Genomic DNA, 18,342 nt, shown 5'->3' on the forward strand with positions numbered 1-18,342 from the left:
TCTGTGAAGAGGGTGCTCTGCAGCAGTGTGACTTCTTCCTATTTCCCCTTGAAGGCATAAGCAGTTGCTTAGGCAAGGATAGAAGAATCTCATAAATATGTGCAGCTCATAAATGCCTTAGGGTTTGTGCCAAGGAAGAAGGGGCAGTAAACAGAGATGTGACCTGCCATGCATGAGCTGAAGTGTGATAAGGAGATGCTTAGTGTGGTCAGCCGGATCGCTGGAGGACACAGAGCTGCGATAGGCTCCCAGTGGCAGAGGCTGTCGTATAACCGGGCGTTTCTCTCTTTGCTGTACGGCAGCACAAAGTGTACCTCGTACCCGCTGCGCAGTTCACCATGGAGTTCATCGAGCCGAAGGTGCATTGCATCAGTGTCCATGGCACGTTCTCATCCAACAGGTAGGAGTCTTGAGTCCCTCAGGGTTTTAGCATGAAGATGGCTGTTTCCAAAAGAGGTTTATTCACTTACATGCAGCAAGAGACACACACTGTGTCCAGATTTTTGACACTGTGTTGAATATATATTTGCACATGAATTAGCCTGTGGAAGTTTCCTGTTCTTCCCACTGAGTTCGTGTCCCAGAAGTCTTGGTAGAGATGTCTCCCTTGGCAGGCACGCTTCGTAATCTGCTGCATGTTACCTTCTCCTGCCAGGACCCAGAGCCTCCCTCTTTCCTTGTCTGAGATCTTTACATCCAGTTTTCTCCTTGTTTTGCAGCAGCTCTTGTGTTCCCTCGAGGTTCCTGAAGCTCTCTCAGTCGATTATTTTGGAGGGGGGCCAGGCTCTGCCCATCGCCCCTGATGTCCCCCTGGCTCAGGCTGTTCATGTGGCCCCCGCTGGGGTCCCGGTGGATCCTGCACCTCGGCCGCCCACAGCAGTGGATCCCACCACAGAGCTCATCCTCCTGCAGCCACCACAGGTAGCAGCATGGGCTGGTTTGATGGTGCTGTGACACTGGACACCTGGGGCATGGGGTTTTCCTTCTCTATTGAGTAGCTTTAGCAATTTAGCAATTAGCATTTTCAGAATTTAATCTGGACTTTAAACTTGTCCCTGAACCTGTAATTCTTGTGAACTGTCGTGTCTTACCTCCATTCGACCCTACTTGGTTCTCTGAGCTCCCAAAAAAAGCTTTGTAAGTGGCACCATTACAGAGGGGAATGTGGAGATATGGGGGAGTCAATTCCCCAAAAATCTCTAGACCTGGCAGTTGTGCAATGAAAGCCCAAATTTATGCAAGAATGAAAAATATCCAGGCTGTGAGTACAGCCATCAGATGTGAGGTTTTGTCTCTTTGTTCTCCTGTTTTGGGCCAGGCTGCCGTTGTGTTTAACAGCCGCATCCAGACCCTGGGACGCTACGCGTTCATCCTGCACTACTACCAGCCCAACCACCCCACCTTCCCCGTGGAAGTGTTCATCAATGGTGGGCGCATCTGGCAAGGTGAGAGCAGGGACCTGGGGGAAGCTGCTGGTACATAGAAGCCCTGGAAAGTTTTTTGTGCCAGAGGATAACTGGGGGTTCTCAGAGGAATGCAAAGATCTGAAGCAAGCCCAACTCATCTCTTCCAAACCAGGAGGGTGTGATGGGGACTGTAGGGAAATATCAGACTAACAAGTTTGTTGTCTTTTCAGGTCAGACCAATGCTGCTTTCTGCCCACATGGCTACGGGTGCCGGAGCCTGGTAGTTTCTGAGGACCAGATTATCTTGGATGTTACGGATAATGATCTGACGGTGGTTGTTCGAGTGCCAGAGGGCAAACAGCTGTGGCTGGTGAGCAGCTCTTGGGGAAGCTCCTGGGGTGTGCTGGACCAGGCTCCAGCCTCATGACTCCAGCAGGGCTGGAGTTTGTCCTTGGGGGTTTTTGTCACTGTGTGACTGCAGAAATATTTCCCATCATCACTCGGCTTCTGAACTACCCTAAAAAGTTGCAATCTTCCACCTGTAGTGGTGTAGAATTGAGGGAAGGATTCACAGAGACAGGATCTGTATATGACAGTTATCCCTCACTGTCTGATTTTGATACCAAGAAAACGCAGAAATGGCAGCTGTTGCTCTGCAAACATAGCTTGTGATGATCACAATAATTTTCCTGCTCCAGTAATATTTTGAACCTGCATAGCATTGTTTGTTCTGGCACGCTTCATTGTGGGAGCAGGTAGCCTTTGTTATCCTTAGGCAACAGGACTGGAAAGTTGACCAATATTTGGATAAATGGCTGAAAGACAGAACTGGAACCCAAGTGCCTTCATGTCTAGGAGCTTAAGATGGCAGTGGCTGCCTGTCTCTGCTGAAGTACAGTCAGTGCTGCCCTTTGGGGGCATTCTGTCTTTTTTCACTCCAGTGAGTTTGGGCCACTCCTCACATGGAACACTAGATTAGATGGACCTTGACTGACAGACCCCAGTGGAGAGGTCCCTGGTCTTTCTCATACTCAGGCACTCCGTGTGTTTTGTTCTGTACCACCAAGGGATGAGCTGATGAGAAGTTGAGGGTGCGTTTGCACTTTTTGAGTAAGCTCATTTTGGACTGCATCTGTCTGGCTCAGCTAAGGAGCCTGGCTCACCCATCACATCATTGCCTTACAGGATTACATCCTTGTGGTGCCTGAGGACAGCTACAGCTCTCAGTACCTGCAGGAGGAGCCCCTGGACAAGTCCTACGATTTCATCAGCAGCTGTGGCATCAACAGCTTCTACATCAAGTGAGACGCTTGGCCTTGGGTGGCTGCACACTCCTCAGGGAGCAAAAACCCCTTCCTGTGTGGCAGGGAAGAGATCTGGTTAAGACATTCCTTATCTTATGACCAGACCTGTGGGTATTTGGGGGATCTCGGTGATTGTGGGTCTCTCCTTCCCTCAGTACGTATTGCTGCAGGAGATCGTGCTGGATTTCGGGGTGGCGGGAGGCTGTGGGGGTGTGCAGCACAGTGACTCCTCCTGCCTTCCCCTGCAGCCCCAGCACGTCGTCAAGGTTCTGCCGTGACTCCGCCATCTCACTCTCCCTCTTCTACAACAACGGGGCGCAGCCCTGCGGGTGCCACGAGGCCGGGGCGCGGGGCAGCCAGTGCGAGCCCTTTGGCGGGCAGTGTCCCTGCAAGTCCAACGTCATCGGGCGAGAGTGCTCCCGCTGTGCCACCGGCTACTGGGGCTTCCCCAACTGCAGGCGTGAGTTGTCCCATCTCCTGCTCTGCCTTCCCAGCACTGGCCATTTTGCTTCTTTGGGCTGAGGCTGATTTGGGAAATGGCTGTATTTCCCAGCCCTGTAATGGCTTCACTTGCATGAAAACAGCCCAGCTGCCTACAGAGCAGTTGAGCTTTGCATCTGTCACCTTGCACTCTCCTTGGGCTCCCCCAAACACAACCCTGTTTCTGCCCCTTCCAGCCTGTGACTGCGGGACACGTCTCTGTGACGAAGTGACGGGGCAGTGCATCTGCCCTCCGCACACCCTGAAGCCGGAGTGCGTTGTCTGCGAGCCCCAGACCTTTGGCTGCCACCCCCTCGTCGGCTGCGAGGACTGTAATTGCTCTCGGCCTGGTGTGCAGGAGCTGACGGAGCCCGGCTGCGATGTGGACAGCGGGCAGTGCAGGTGAGGGAGGCCTGTCCTGGCACCGGGCATGTCTGCCAGCGTCTCTGGTGGCTGCTGGAGCAATGGGACACTTCGGCAGGCTGAAAAATGGGGACATCCTCATCAGCATTGTGTCTGTGCCAGCATGGGTGAAGCTCTGAGAGCCTGGCTGCTGCCAGCACAGCCACACAAGGCAGAGGTTTCTCATGCTGTGGCTCTTCCATCCCATTCAGGTGCAAGCCCAATATCATCGGGCGACAGTGTGACCTCTGTGCCCCTGGCTACTACCACTACCCCAACTGCCGGCGCTGCGACTGCCACCTGGCTGGCACCGAAGCCAGCGTGTGCGACCCAGTCACGGGGCAGTGTCACTGCAAGGTCAGTCCTTAGATGCCTTCACACAGCTCGACTCTCCTGCTCTGGCTGTGGGGGACTGTGTGTGTCCGATGTGCCAGGAGGGAGCAGGGCTGGAGAAGGAGAGTGCCTGAGCTGCAGCCAGCCTGCCTCACGTGCTGGTGGGTTCAGAAAGACTCCTTCTCCCCATCTTTCCTGGCCATGAAGGTTTATTCTTTTGGCTGTCATGGGAGACGGGCATTTTGGGTCCAGCCCCGTGTCAGAGCCCGTTGCAGGGAAAGCTTTCAGCTCTGTTAACTCCTTCTGTGTCTGCATGACAGCAGAGTAGCTGCAACTGCTGCTGAACTGCCTGCTCCAGCCCCTTTGCAGGGCTCACAAGTGCTTTCTCCAGGTTAATTTAATGTTTCATGGGTGCTGTGCGAGCAAACGTGTGGGCACTGATGATTGTGCTTTGATCATTCGTACAGCCATCTCTGTCCTCCTTGAAGGCCCTGTGAGAAGCTGCTGACGCTGTTGGGCTTTGCTTGTCTTCCAGGAAAACGTGGAGGGCCCGAGGTGCGACCAGTGCCGCCTGGGGACATTTTCTTTGGATGCCAGCAACCCCAAGGGCTGCACCAAGTGTTTCTGCTTCGGTGCCACCGATCGCTGCCGCAGTGCTGAGAAGCACCGAGCTGAGGTGAGGGGGGCCAGGGCCACCAGAGCCTGCGGTGCAGTTGTGTTCCTTGTCCCCCTGGTTCCCCGCTGCCCTCAGGTCTCTGTCCTGCATTAATCCCACCCCTCTGGAAGATACACCATGAGGAGGGTTTTCTTTGTCTCCCTGTGCCCATCTCCCACTTTCCAGCCCCTTTTCCTGATCTCTGGGGTCTAATAGGGTGGAAAGTCATGGTGTGGGGGGACTGTGCCAGATGAGAGGCAGGGGTGATGATGAGCTTTCCAATGGCTTCATCAGACTGCACGTGAGGTTTTAAACCTGGTATTATCCTTTCTGCTGCTCTGGGACTTGCTCTTCTGGAGCACCAGCATCCAACTACCTTCTGTAGCTCCACTAGAAGATCTATGATTGCTCTTTCCCCACAGTTTGTTGACATGAATGGGTGGCTCTTGTTGAGCAGCGACCGCCAGGAAGTGCCAACAACCCTGAGCCTGCGCGAGCAGCTTGTCCACGCTGATCTCAAGAACCTTCTGGATGCCTACCAGGAGCTCTACTGGGTTGCACCCAGCTCCTACCTTGGGGACCAGGTAAGTAAGAGCACAGCAGCAGCTGGACCAGCAGCCACGTGCATCCCTGACCCCACCAACACGTGTGCCAGCAGCGTGCCCGCTGACACACAGGCATTGCCCACAGTCTGGGTGAATGTGGACAGCTCTGACCATGCGCTGTGGACTTGCAGCAACAAATGCAATTTGCCTCTCCTTTAGGTTTCTTCCTATGGTGGGCACCTGCGCTACGAGCTGCACTCCAACCCACGGAGGGGTGACGTCTTCATTCCAGTGGAGTCCCGCCCTGATGTGATTCTAAAGGTGCAGCCCCAGAAATTCCCTGGTGCCCCCTGCTACCGCAGGAGCAGGATGAGGTGCTGACTGACACATTCTTGTTTCTCCCAGGGAAATCAGATGAGCATCATGTTTCTGGAAGGCACATACCCATCCCCAGGGGATGTACACAAAGGCCAGCTACAGCTGGTGGAGGTGAGTTTGCACACACAAGCGTGTATCAAGTGCTCAGATGCTATTGAAAGGACAAGACTAGCCTGTAGACAGAATCATGGAATACCAGGTTGGAAGGGACCACAAGGATCTTCTCGTCCAACTTTTAGAAGAGGCAGTTGCTTCAAGCTTGGTATTTTGGGTGCTGCCAGTCACAGTAGAACTGGCTGTGAAGATCCATGGCTGTTTTACCTGTTCAAAGGCGAGACGTCCCAGCAGCAGGGAAGTGAAGGCTGGGCTGGATGTTCAGGTGTCTTGTGCTTCCTGCCAGTAACGTCAGGTCTTCTCCCATCAGGGGAACTTCAGGCACACAGAAACACACAACCCTGTGTCTAGGGAGGAGCTCATGATGGTGCTGGCAAACCTGGAACAGCTGCAGATCCGGGCGCTCTTCTCCCAGCTCTCTTCATCCGTGTCCCTGCGCAGCGTGGTCCTGGAGATGGCAACAGATACAGCTACAGGCATCCGCGCCAGCAACGTGGAGCTGTGCTTGTGCCCGGCCAATTACCAGGGGGACTCCTGCCAGGTGAGGATGAAAGGGGACGTGCTGCTTCAGGCAGAGGGGAGGCAAACAGCCACATATTGGGTCTCAGCCACCCCTCATGCTTGGCGTGGGTGGCAGCCGTAGGGTTTAGATGTCTGTGCAAAGCAGTGGGGCCAGAGTACCAGCTTCCAAGCTGACCCCTGAGGGCTTCAGTTGAAATTACAGCTCAGGTTGTGCCAGACGAAGGAACATCATCTCCCAGCTCCCCTCCCACCACAACACAGTGCACCTGGGAGAGGTGTGGAAGCTGCCTCTGCCCTGTCAGAAGAGGTGTGATGGAGAAATAGTTCAGGTGGTGCAGACCAAAATTAAATGCATGCAGCAGCTTGGAATAGGTTCTTTTGTCTGTCCAACTATCTCTTATTGGGAAGGAGCTGCACTGAAAAATCTTTGGTGTTACTTTTAATCTCTTCTCCATCAGTACAACCCTGTGGGAATTGTGTCATGGAAATTAAATCGGTGTCTTCGTTTTGCCTGAAGGTATTGGGCTGTTTTTCAGATCTCTTTTTCTCTGTCCTCAGGAATGTGCTCCAGGTTACTACAGGGACACCAAGGGGCTCTTTCTGGGAAAATGCATCCCATGTCATTGCAATGGCCACTCAGATCAGTGCCTGCCAGGCTCTGGGATATGCCTTGTAAGTAAACAGTGAAACAGCAGGATATTTTGGAGTTATAAGGTCTGTAGCATGTGATTAAAAAGCTCATCACATACAAACTGAGCTGGCAAGACTGTGCCTGGATTAGAGCATTAGCTGCACGTGCTGTTTCAGGGCTGGTCACACTCAGGGTCAGCTTGAGATGAAAGATAGTTCTGGGTAAGGGGAAGGACTGAAGCATCCTTTGTGCAACCCACTATTCCTTGCTGTCAGCTCTGAGCCTGCAGCTGGCCTTTTCCTTGCAGAACTGCCAGCACAACACGGAGGGAGACCACTGTGAGCGATGCAAGGATGGCTACGTGGGCAGCAGCTCTGCCAAAGAACCCCTACAGTGTGTGGGATGTCCATGCCCTCTTTCAGTTGCCTCCAACAAGTAAGCACCTTTGGATGGGGTTCAGCCTTACTGATTCACCACTGGGAACCAGGTTGTGCCACATCAGGGCTTGGCACTGGCCGGTGTCCCCAAACCATGTTCATGGCCACTTTTCCCAAGGCCCCAACAGCCCACACCGAGCAATCAGTTCCTCTGGGATGGACTCAAGGGTAACTACACCTTCCTGTTCACCCCTTGTCGTTTCAGTTTTGCCGTGGGTTGTGTCCACAAGGGCTCCAACATGCAGTGCCTCTGCAAGCCGGGCTACGCTGGACCCAACTGTGAGCGGTAAGGATGATGGCACCCGTGTGTCTGAAACCATGCACAGCCAAGTCCTGTGCAGCCACTGCTGTGGCAGAAGTAAAGTTGTCCTAGTAGAGACTTCAAAGGAAACGGTTGGCTCTGTCCCCAGTGTGCTTTGCTCCAGCACGATTTCTTTCAGGCCTTTTCAGCCTTCACATGCCCTGTTGCCATCTGCACTGCTGATATATTGTGTTTTCATGGGTGTATTATTTAGCTGTGCTTTGCCTTGACTTGCAGTCTGTGATAAAGGCACCTTTCTGGGGTACCATGAGGCAAAACACAAAGTGCTTTGTGATCCCTGAGGGTTGCAGCAGTTACAAGTTTGGATGCTCGCACTGCTGTAATTGCACAAGACTCCCGCACAAGCTGTGGAGATCCCCCCGCAACGCCCGGCTGTGCTTTAACTTGCCCTATTTCTCCAGGTGTGCCCCAGGGTACTATGGCAATCCCTTGGTGATCGGCAGCTCGTGCCAGCCCTGCGACTGCAGTGGGAACACGGATCCCAACATGCTGTTCAGCAGCTGTGACCCCCTGACAGGCGCCTGCACGGGGTGCATGCACCATACAGCCGGCACGCGGTGCGAGCTCTGCAGCCCTGGCTACTACGGGGATGCGGTGGTAGCCAAGAACTGCACACGTGAGTGGGGCAGCAGTGAGCACTGGGGAGGGAAGATGGACAGACTGGCCACAGATGTGTTTAACACCTTAGCGAGGCTGTGTGTTGCTGTGATGACTTATGAGCTTGGTTGTACTGCACACACTGCAGGCATCGTCCAAAGAGGATAATGAGGAAAAAAAACCAAACCAAACCTCCAAAAACCTGCCCTCCAGCATCACAACTCCATAAACTCCAGTCTGCCCCTGAATGGATCTGGAGCACAAGTGTGATGGGAGCGGCTGAGGGACCTCGAGGGGTTCAGCCTGGAGAACAGGAGCTGAGGAGAGACCTTCTGATCTCTGAACTGCCTAAAAGGAGCTTAGAGCCAGGGGGGTCAGGCTCTGCTCACAGGTAACAAGTGATAGGACGAGAGGAAACGGCCGCAAGTTGCGCCAGGGGAGGTTTAGATTGAATATTAGGAAAAATTTGTTAATGGAAAGGGTTGGAAAAGGCTGCCCAGGGAAGTGGTGGAGTCACCATCCCTGGAGGTGTTTACAAGAAGCATGGCTGAGCTTCTTAGGGACATGGCTTAGAGGTGGACTTGGCAGTGCTAGGTTAATAGTTGGACTCGATGCTCTTAAAGGTCTTTTCCAACCAAAATGATTCTATGACTCTGTGAATGTGAGCCTCCAAAGCACACCCAGGCTGGAATGGTTTTGCCCAGAGCAGCTCGTGCAGCAGCAGTGCTGGTGCTGCATTGGGTGTGGGTTTGCACAGCCGCTCCCAGCACTTCTCATCTCACTGTGAAGAGCAGCAGCCAAACTGCAGCTCGCCAACAGGGCTCTGCCCTGCACAGTGTCTTGGGAATAAGTTGTTGACAGGAACAAATCCAAGAGGAGAAGGGCTCTGTCTTTGCTCTGATTGTGATAGATAAGGGAGAAATAGCATTCCCCTTTGGAAATAAGGTTTGTGAGCAGCTGAGCGACCTTGTTGGCATATAACTGGGTGTATTTTCTTCTCCCCTGGCAGAGTGCAACTGTTCGCCTTGTGGGACAGAATCATGCCATCCACAAACCGGCCAGTGCTTCTGCAAGGCTGGAGTGACAGGCCAGCATTGTGACCGCTGCGAGGTGAGGGCCACCTGCGTGCTGGGTTGTCACCTGTCCTTGGCACAGGGACGAGGGGCAGCCTCGGTGTGTCATCCCCAGGCCTGTGAGCAGCCACGTGGTTAAGATGGGATTTGTATGATCTGGCTGTACATTGCAAAAGCTTATTAAAGCTCTGGCAGCAAGCAATGGAGGCAGCGTTCACCTGCAGCCTGGGCAGTAGTTTGGTATCCTTTGCAAAATTGCAATAAACCCCATTTCCCTGCAGGCATACAGTGTGGGCATTGCAGGGCAAGGACAGCTCTGCAAAGCAGCGCTGTGGTGTGTCTGGGCTCTTATTGCAGCTCCACATCTTCAGTATGTTGATAGGAGTTTCGTGGTGGTCAAAACACTCCTAGAAAGCAAGATGTGGGTCTCGCATCGCCTCAGCCTGCCCCAGGAGGGAGGCACGTGTTTCTCTTGCTGAACAGGGTGCCTGTTGTTCTGCTTTTCCCTAGGAGGGGTACTACGGCTTCGAGGGATGCTCCGGCTGCCGGAGGTGTGACTGCGACGTCGGCGCCGTGGGTAGCAGCTGCCACATGCAGAGTGGCCAGTGTAGCTGCCTGCCCGGCGTCAGCGGCCCCCGCTGCCAGCACTGTGCCCCGGGCTACTGGGGCTTCAGCGAGAGCGGCTGCACAAGTGAGTCCTGTGCCCCGGGTGCTGCATCCCATATGTGGGGGAGTGGGACAGGGCGTTGGTGCTAATGGGATTGATAAAGGTGGAAAATGACAGACTGTTTAGTCCGTGTGCATGTTGCTAGGTTGCACAGGGAAATCCCCAGTAGATAAGTGGGGATGCAATGGCACAGCTGAAATAAAACCACCCTTTCCCCTCCCTCTGAGGTGGCAACAGCATAAAATGATGCCGTGGGTGTTTCTCTGTTATTAAACTCGGCAGAGTGCGAGTGCAGAGGCGGCTCCTGCGACCCGCGCACGGGGGAGTGCACCTGCTCCAACGGGCTGACGGGGAAGCAGTGCGACGTGTGCATGCACGAGTACGAGATCCCTGTGGCGAACGGTCCAGACAGCATGAAGTGTGAAGGTCTGTACCCTGCAGTGCCAGGGAAAGAGGGGAGCAAAGCCCTGGGGTGGGGTCCCGTGCTGACATCTCCATTCCCTTGACAGTGTGTGACAGCTGTGTCCTGCTTCTGCTGGAGGATCTGCAGAACATCGAGATGTCCTTCCCCTCCATTCGCAGCCAGCTGGTTAACCTCAACGCCAGCTCCATCGCCTGGGCTCGCCTGCATGGTCTCAACAGCACCATGGCCACTGTCGCTGTATGTGGAACATTTAACGTCGCTTTCTGCTGATGTTTCCAGGCCAGCTGGCCTGATTTTGACTCTTTTTCTTCCAGAACCAGCTGCGTGAGTACCGGAGAGCCATGAACAAGGCCAGGCAAAGGGCTGATGAGCTGGAGGATGAGAATGTGGACCTCACACAGGACCTGAACGCGCTGCAGCACAAAGTAGGGTGTTTTTATCTCTTGCTTCACCAGGGCAGAAATCCATCCTTTTACCTAAAATGAGGGGTTTGGAGGCTGTGAGGAGCCCAGCTCAGGCAGGATGGGTCTCCTGCCCAGTCTGCGTGAGGCTTGGGAGTTGGGGTCTCTTACTTGGATGCTCTAGCTAGATTATCTGCATTCCTCCCTTGGAGGGGCTGTTAAGCATCTTGTGCTATTGATCATTGTTTCTTGATTTATTACTTGCTCTTGAGATGGCTCCAAATTTAACCAGTAAAAATAAATTCAATAAAATGTCATTTATAGAAGAAGCTCTATGAGGCAGGAACATAAATGTCCAGGTCTGTTCTGGATGTGTCCATGCTGTGATGGGGAAAGCCTGGGCCCTGTCAGCAAATGAGTTGACCCTTTTAATTGTAATAGTCCTTAGAGACCTCACGACAGCAACACCTTTTGCAAGATGCAACCATCCGTCTCTTCTTGTGTCCTGGTCAGTGCCCAGGTGGGCCTGGCTCCGGGCTCTAGGGCTTTCCCTGTGTTCAGAGCACAGGACAGTGCTGTCCTCTGTGGTCTTAGGACTGTTTCAGGCTGCACAGCCTGTTGCATTGGAGCTGAATTTATTGCTTGTGCTTCTCTGAAGGTGATAAATAATACTAAATGCATCGTAGGTGAGCAGCACAGGGCATGCTGTTGGAGGAGACATGGTTCGAAGAACTCAAAAGCTGCATGTTTCCAAGCCTTATGTGCCTTTTGGGAACATCTTTCCTGCTGACAGGCAGATCACATAAAACATAATCTCACACTTCAGCTAAGCTGATGTTTTTTGTTGTAGATGACAATGACTCACAGAGAAGCAAACCGGATTGAGCAGCACACAAGAGAGACTTACCAGAGAGGGGAGCAGCTGCTGCTAAATATCCAAAGCATCCAGAGGGGCATTGCAGGTGGGTAAAGAAGGATCTCTGGGTTTTTCCTGCTGGGAATGGCATGCTCTTGCTTTGAAACAGCACTGAGTACTGCATCACTTAGAGCCGTGGAGAAAACAAAGGGAAATACAAATGAAATGGAGATCCCTGCAGAATGCTGGCTGTTCAGGTAGACCGGGCTCCTTGTGAGTCCTGGCTGTTTGGCTAAACACAGGCTTTGGAAAAAACACATTACGCTTGCACAGATGTTATTAAAATGCATAAAGCTGGGGCAGTCTGTCCTACTGCTTCAGGAGAGATTTAGCGAAACACAGAGTGACTCAATCTAGGAGAGGAGGTAAAGCCACAAAAAGATGCTTGGGATGTAGCATGTAACAGCCAAGGAGACAGAAATGTGGGGCGATGCCTCTGTGTGATCTGGGTGCCTGGGTACTGCGTGCAAGCTGGCTGCAGCTTGTTGTGGGTGCTGTAAGAGAGGAAGGGTCGTGAGGGATGATGAAAGACCCAGGCTGGTCAATACTAATGAGGATCTGGATTTCCCCGCAGACTTGGTGCAGCAGATGGCCAGGTTTGGGGCAGCAAATGCCAGCGCCGCCTCCACCGAGGAGTTTCGGCAGAAGATGGCTGAGGTGGAAAGAATGCTGAGGGAGATGAAGGAGCGGAATCTGGGCAGCCAGGAGGAGCTGGCGAGACGCGAGCACGAGGAGGCTCGGAAGTGTGAGTCCGGCTGAGTGGCATGGGACGGAGCTGCACAGATCCCGCTGGGTTTAGCCATTCCTCAAGGCCTGGCTTGGAGCCCATGTGAACGCTACACATCATGGTCATTGTTTGGAGAGTGCGGTTAATAAAACAGGCACCCCTAACAAGTTTTGCAATAGTTTTGGAGTCCCCTGTGATACCCCATTTATAGTTCCTTTTCCCTTAATGAGAATTTTAGAGCAGATTGTACTGGCTGGGAGCAAGCGCTTGTGGTTAACAGGCAGTGGCAAAACATAGTTCTGCAGCTGACAGCTGGAATTATAAACTGGCCCTCTCTAGAAATAAGCGATTTTTCACAGTGGGAGTAATCAAGCCCTGGAGCAGGTCTTGTGGGGGTTTCACCATCATCAGGAGCCTTTCAGGCGTGGCTGGGTGTCCTGAATAAGATCCCATCCCTCTCAGCAGCACTGGAGGTTTGGAGACAATTTTGGGTGAGATTCCAGGCTGAAGGAGGGAGGGAAGATGTTCACTTCTGGCCCTGATACCTGCCAAGCGAGACCAGAACCAGGCTTTTCCACAGCCAAGCACAGAGAGAGCCTTTTAACACAGGAGGATGAAGTAGCAACAGTTCTCATCTCCTCCATCCTCAGTGCTGCACCGGGTGAAGAGCGAGCTGCACGCTCGCTGGGAGTCCAACCAGGACCTGGTGAGCAGCATCCGGGACCGGCTGGCGCAGCACAGCTCCCAGCTGATGGATCTCCGCGACGCCCTCAACGAGGCCGTGAACAAAACCAGGCAGACGGAGGACTTGAACAGCCTGAACCGCAACAACCTGGAGGAGAGTCAGGTAGGACCTTCACCGGGTGGTCCTGTACTGAGGTGAGGAGGGACCTGCCCCAGCCCTGCCAGTGTCTAATCCAGCATCTGTGGGGGCTTGGGGGGTTCAGCCTGGAGAAGAGGAGGCTGAGGGGAGACCTTATTGCTGTCTACAGCTACCTGAAAGGAGGTTGTAGCATGGAGGGTGTTGGTCTCTTCTCCCAAGTAGTAAGTGATAGGATGAGAGGAAATGGCCTCAAGTTGCACCAGGGAAGATTCAGATTATTAAGATATTAAGAAATATGTCTTCATGGAAAGGGTTGTGAAGCACTGGAATAGACTGCCCAGGGAAATGGCTGAGTCATGTCCCTGGAGGCGTTTAAAAGAGGTACAGATGAGGCTCTTAGGGACATGGGTTAGTGCTAGAGTTAGGTTATGGTTGGACTCGATGATCTTAAAGGTCTCTTCCAACCAAAATGATTCTATGATTCTCTGTGTGTCTAGCAAAAGAGCCGTGAACTCCAAAAGCAGCATGTGCTGGTGCAGGAGACCCTGAGGATGGCCAAAGACTCCCTGGCCCAAGTCTCCGACTTCCTACAGAAGATGGAGAGTGCAAGAGAGGTGAGTGATGGAGATAACTTCAACATGGGCAGAGTGCAGGGGGTGGCAGCCCTCAGGAGTGACCTGTGTCCTTGCAGGCATACGAGAAGCTGGCAGCCCTGCTAGATGGGGCAAAGCTGCCCCTGACTGAGCGGGTCAAGAAGTTCTCCCCAGCCAGCAGCAAGATCCCCATCGTGGAGCAGGCGGAGGAGCACGCCCGGCTCCTGGATGAGCTGGCAAGGAACTTGTCCAGGTGAGTCACCAGTCCTGACAGTAGTCAGGTCATCTCCTACTGGAGCTGAGGATGGGAAACGGCAGCCCCACACGCCGTGGCAGGGGAGCAGTGGGGTGTCATCTCCAAAGCTTTATCCAGGAGAACATGACGTGATGAGGAAAACAAAGGGATTTGTCTGTGGGAACAAGGCAAAAGCCAGCCTGAGCGGTCTCCATGAACTTGATGGCTTTATCTTCCAACACAGCATTATCCAGGGCACAAACCAGGATGGCTTTATCCAGCGGGCGATTGATGCCTCCAATGCCTACGCCAGCATCATTGAAGCTGTGAAAAAAGCTGAGCGGGCAGCCCACGATGCTGATGAGGCAGCCAGTGAGGCTTTGATGGTATGTGCTGTGGGAAGCCCCGTGGAAACTCCCTCAACACTCCTTTAGCTTCTCATACACACACGTAGGGCTCTGCTGCCCCTTCCCTCAGACACCTGAGCACTTGGTTCTGTGCCAGAGAGCAAAGCCTCTGCCACATCTGGGGACAGACTCTGGGGGTTTGGGTCTCCCTATCACGCCCCAGCAGTACACGAGCATTTTTGTGTGCAGTCAGAGCTGGAGACTGGAATTTCTGTTCAGACCCCCAGGCAGCACGTTTGTTTTACAGAATGTCATATCAGAAAATCTTGGGTCCATCTCTAAAGAGCTGAAGAGGAACAGCAGCAACCTGGAGGAGGCCGTGAGGAGACAGCAAAGAAAACTCAATGAGGGTGAGAGAGGCTCCTTGCAGGGTGTAGGATCCTTTGGGGTGGACTGAGATCCAACACACAACATACACGTACCTTTCGTTGCAGCTATTAAAGGCACTCTGCAGACAGCAAAGGACAAGCTGGCTGACCTCCGTGTGAGGAAGGAGCAGCTCCTGAACCAGCTCCAGTCTGTGCAGGACATGCTGGGCAGGGATCAAGGTTTGTCCTGGGGTAGCTGTACTGGTTCTCTCTGCTCCCTTCATCACACCCAGGCTGTGACCCAAGGGTCCTTCCTCCCTCCTGGCCCTCTCAGAGGTTTCTCTCCTTTCCAGAGGACACAAAAGAGATGATCCAGAATGCCAAAGCAGCAGCTGCTGAGGCCAACGAAACAGCTGCGAGAGTGGAGGATACCCTGAGCACCATGAAGAAGAACCTGGATGAGTGGAAAGACCAGTACGGAGGCCTTCGAAATGAAGACCTGAACCAGGCAGTGCAGGATGCCAGGAGATCTGGTGAGTGCTGAGCTGCCAGGGCTGAGTCTGGCATGAGCTGGTGCATGGACAGATGTCCCCAGAGGGCTCTCTGCTTTTGGAAGCTGTACTTTGTGGCTCCAGGTCAGGAGCAGAGGGAGGCAGCAGCCAATACTGGGTGCTTTAAGCCCTGGTCCTTTATTTTTTTTCTCTCCCTGCAATGCTTATGTGCCCTACACCTTTACTGCAAGAGAATGCATGCACTAGTGCATTTTCACACCCCTTCGATCGAGGCTGCTGGATTTAGGGAATCATTCTGTGGCTTTGCTCCCAGCTGCCACTGCTTTGACTTCCATGTCTCAGGTCTATCTGAGCTTCACATTTCCCTTCCTCACTAACCTTCCAAACCCCTGGCTCCTACCCGACCCCAGTGTCCAGCCTGGAGAGCACCATCCCGCTGCTGCTGGAGAAGCTGAGCAGCCTGGAGAACCGCAGGAACAAGAATGCCACCGTGTCGGAGAACATCGTGCGGATCCGGCAGCTCATCACGCAGGCGAGGAGCGCTGCCAGCAAGGTGGGCTTGTGGGAGAGTGAGGGCTGTGCTGAAGTCTTGGAGTGAATGGGGGCTTACCTGAGGTGTTACGCACGTGGGAGGGGTATCTAGAAAAGCTCTGGGGTCACCAGTGTGTGTCCCTTTCGCGTGGGAAGACTCCAGAAAATGCGTTGACTTGGTAGAGCTGGCGATGACAAGAGAGGGCAGCAGCTGTGGATCCAGTGCTGTGAGTTTAGATTTCTCTCTCTCCAGGTGAAAGTCCCCATGAAGTTCAACGGCAGCTCAGGTGTGCAGGTCCGGATGCCCAGCAACCTGCAGGATTTGGCAGCCTATACATCCCTCAAATTCTACATCCAAAACCCCGAGCCCAGGAGCCGGCAGCGACGGCAGGACGAGACAGAGGAGGGGCGGTTCGTGTTGTACCTGGGCAGCCGGGAGGTGAGACAGGATGGTGCAGGCACGAGGAGGGCAGCGGAAGCCCGTGCTGGTGGCATCCATGGGGGATTGCACCTGGACATCAGCCTTTGTCCCGTCACATCTGTGTGGGGAGCACAAGCAGGCTCTGGGTGGAGGATGGGGAGAGCTGTGCGAATGATGGGGCTTGGCCAGTGCAACCCTGGGAGCATCGAGGAGCATCACTTGGTGCTCCTGCCTGTCCCAAATGCCAATACATGGCCCTGTCGCTCTCTGAATTCAGGCCACCGGAGACTACCTGGGCATCGTGCTCAAGGACCACAAAGTGCAGTGGATCTACAGACTGGGCAACGAGGAGCCAGCCTCCCTGACTGTTGATGAAGATATTGGGGAGCAGTTTGCCACCATCAGCATCAACAGGTAGGAGACTGGTGGGACACATGCCGAGAAGTTCAGTGGGAGAATGTCTCTGCAGCTGGTGTGGGTAATGCTGTCCCCAAGCCTAGACAGACCCTGAGCTTGCAGAGATGCTGTGGGCTCCCATCATCCAGTTACATCTTAATCATAGAATCGTTGTGGTTGGAAGAGACCCTCAAGATCATTGAGTCCAACTGTTAACCCAACACTGCCACTAAACCTTGTCTCTAAGAACCTCTTCTACATGTCTTTTAAACACCTCCAGGGATGGTGACTCCACCACTGCCCTGGGCAGCCTGTTCCAATGCCTGACAACCCTTTCCATGAAGAATTTGTTCCCAATATCCAATTTAAATGCTCTCTGGTGCAACTTGAGGCTGTTTTTTCTTGTCCTATGATCAACACTGAGATACCTCAAAAAAACTACCAGGGAGATGGTGTCTTGCCCGGTCACGGAAGGTGTGGGGCTTCCTACAGGAGGGGAGAGATGAAGCTCATCACGAAGGGCCCATTCAGCCCTGGGGCAGTGCCAAGAACGAGCACTGAGTCCTTGCACTGCTGCTGGGGGGGTCCCCAGTGGGAGATGCACCCCTTTTTGGTAGAGTGATGTGGGGAGGCCCTTTGCTCAGGGAGGGCAGGGTTTGCTTCTCTTTGGGGGTCTCCCCTTGTCTTGACCACCCCTCCCTGCTGCAGGATCCTGCAGTATGGGCACATGTCGGTGATCGTGGAGAGGCAGACGGTGCATGAGACCAAGGGGGACAGCGTGGCCAAGGGGGAGCAGGGGCTGCTCAACCTCGACCCGCGCAACGTGGTCTTCTACGTGGGTGGCTACCCCTCCAGCTTCACGGTGAGATGGGCAGCAGGGACGGAGGTTCAGTTTTCTAGGAGGTATCTGTGATACCTTTAGAGCTTCTTGGGAGAGAAAACCAGGATCAGACTTGCCATGACTGTCCCGTTTCATTCCCAGCCTCCTCCCGCTTTGCGTTATCCCAATTACCGCGGGTGCCTGGAGCTGGACACACTGAATGAGGAAGTGGTGAGCCTGTACAACTTCCAACACACCTTCCAGGTGGATACGACTGCCGACAAGCCCTGCGCAAGGTAGGATGCTGTGCCCAGACTGGGACAGCTCTGGTCTGTGGCACTTAACGTGACCCTTGGCTGCCCCAGAGCACTTGGCTTTGGAGTGATGCCTGGGGCTTCTTTTGTGGCTCAGGTCCAAGTCCACAGGGGACCCCTGGTTGACTGACGGCTCCTACTTCGATGGCACTGGTTACGCGGAGATCAAGTTTGAGAGCCAGTTCGGCACAACCAAGCGCTTTGAGCAGGAGATCCGGCTGGTTTCTTACAACGGCATCATCTTCTTCCTGGAGAACGAGGCAGGTGCTTGCTCCCCTGGGGAGCCTTCACACCTCAGCCAGTTTGCAGGACAATCCCAACCCCACATTCCCAGCTCATGGCCCTGGGAAGGACAGTGGAGATGGCAGTGCTACTTGCAGCAGTGTTTCTGCACTATTGTTAAAAGCCACAAGAGGGCTGGACTCAGACCTCACAGCACAGGCAATGGCTTGTCTGGCACTGGAGGGAGTCCCCTGGGCTCCAAGAGCACCCACACACAGACCCTCTGAGCCGGGCCAGGGTTTGCCGGAGCAAGCAGGAGCATTTCCAGCCTGTGGTGCCACCCTTTTGCCCCAGCACAGGGCTGCCATTCCCAGATAAATCCCCAATAATTGCTGTGGTGATGTGTCAAGGCACTGGCAGCAGGAC

At 53.8% G+C, this 18,342-nt stretch overlaps 1 protein-coding gene across 2 annotated transcripts in view; it reads left to right on the forward strand.

The window, feature by feature from the left end:
• Positions 1 to 18,342, forward strand: part of LAMA5 (laminin subunit alpha 5) — an 89,820-nt gene that overhangs the window by 65,134 nt on the left and 6,344 nt on the right. For both annotated transcript variants that reach the window (XM_065032386.1, XM_065032387.1), the window contains exons 29-65: positions 303 to 400; positions 720 to 921; positions 1,319 to 1,445; positions 1,637 to 1,776; positions 2,592 to 2,707; positions 2,959 to 3,170; positions 3,388 to 3,592; positions 3,805 to 3,949; positions 4,461 to 4,601; positions 5,003 to 5,164; positions 5,345 to 5,446; positions 5,531 to 5,614; positions 5,928 to 6,158; positions 6,698 to 6,811; positions 7,078 to 7,205; positions 7,413 to 7,493; positions 7,931 to 8,145; positions 9,136 to 9,236; positions 9,710 to 9,890; positions 10,149 to 10,292; positions 10,376 to 10,527; positions 10,605 to 10,715; positions 11,542 to 11,653; positions 12,182 to 12,352; positions 12,985 to 13,181; positions 13,655 to 13,771; positions 13,849 to 14,003; positions 14,230 to 14,371; positions 14,640 to 14,742; positions 14,827 to 14,940; positions 15,054 to 15,233; positions 15,623 to 15,765; positions 15,997 to 16,182; positions 16,442 to 16,578; positions 17,269 to 17,422; positions 17,543 to 17,676; positions 17,792 to 17,954. In XM_065032386.1, the coding sequence (XP_064888458.1) occupies positions 303 to 400; positions 720 to 921; positions 1,319 to 1,445; positions 1,637 to 1,776; positions 2,592 to 2,707; positions 2,959 to 3,170; positions 3,388 to 3,592; positions 3,805 to 3,949; positions 4,461 to 4,601; positions 5,003 to 5,164; positions 5,345 to 5,446; positions 5,531 to 5,614; positions 5,928 to 6,158; positions 6,698 to 6,811; positions 7,078 to 7,205; positions 7,413 to 7,493; positions 7,931 to 8,145; positions 9,136 to 9,236; positions 9,710 to 9,890; positions 10,149 to 10,292; positions 10,376 to 10,527; positions 10,605 to 10,715; positions 11,542 to 11,653; positions 12,182 to 12,352; positions 12,985 to 13,181; positions 13,655 to 13,771; positions 13,849 to 14,003; positions 14,230 to 14,371; positions 14,640 to 14,742; positions 14,827 to 14,940; positions 15,054 to 15,233; positions 15,623 to 15,765; positions 15,997 to 16,182; positions 16,442 to 16,578; positions 17,269 to 17,422; positions 17,543 to 17,676; positions 17,792 to 17,954 (5,400 nt within the window). The remainder of the gene's footprint in view (positions 1 to 302; positions 401 to 719; positions 922 to 1,318; positions 1,446 to 1,636; positions 1,777 to 2,591; positions 2,708 to 2,958; positions 3,171 to 3,387; positions 3,593 to 3,804; positions 3,950 to 4,460; positions 4,602 to 5,002; positions 5,165 to 5,344; positions 5,447 to 5,530; positions 5,615 to 5,927; positions 6,159 to 6,697; positions 6,812 to 7,077; positions 7,206 to 7,412; positions 7,494 to 7,930; positions 8,146 to 9,135; positions 9,237 to 9,709; positions 9,891 to 10,148; positions 10,293 to 10,375; positions 10,528 to 10,604; positions 10,716 to 11,541; positions 11,654 to 12,181; positions 12,353 to 12,984; positions 13,182 to 13,654; positions 13,772 to 13,848; positions 14,004 to 14,229; positions 14,372 to 14,639; positions 14,743 to 14,826; positions 14,941 to 15,053; positions 15,234 to 15,622; positions 15,766 to 15,996; positions 16,183 to 16,441; positions 16,579 to 17,268; positions 17,423 to 17,542; positions 17,677 to 17,791; positions 17,955 to 18,342) is intronic.

This window comes from Columba livia, chromosome 16, assembly GCF_036013475.1.
Source record: "Columba livia isolate bColLiv1 breed racing homer chromosome 16, bColLiv1.pat.W.v2, whole genome shotgun sequence".
NCBI lineage: Eukaryota > Metazoa > Chordata > Aves > Columbiformes > Columbidae > Columba > Columba livia.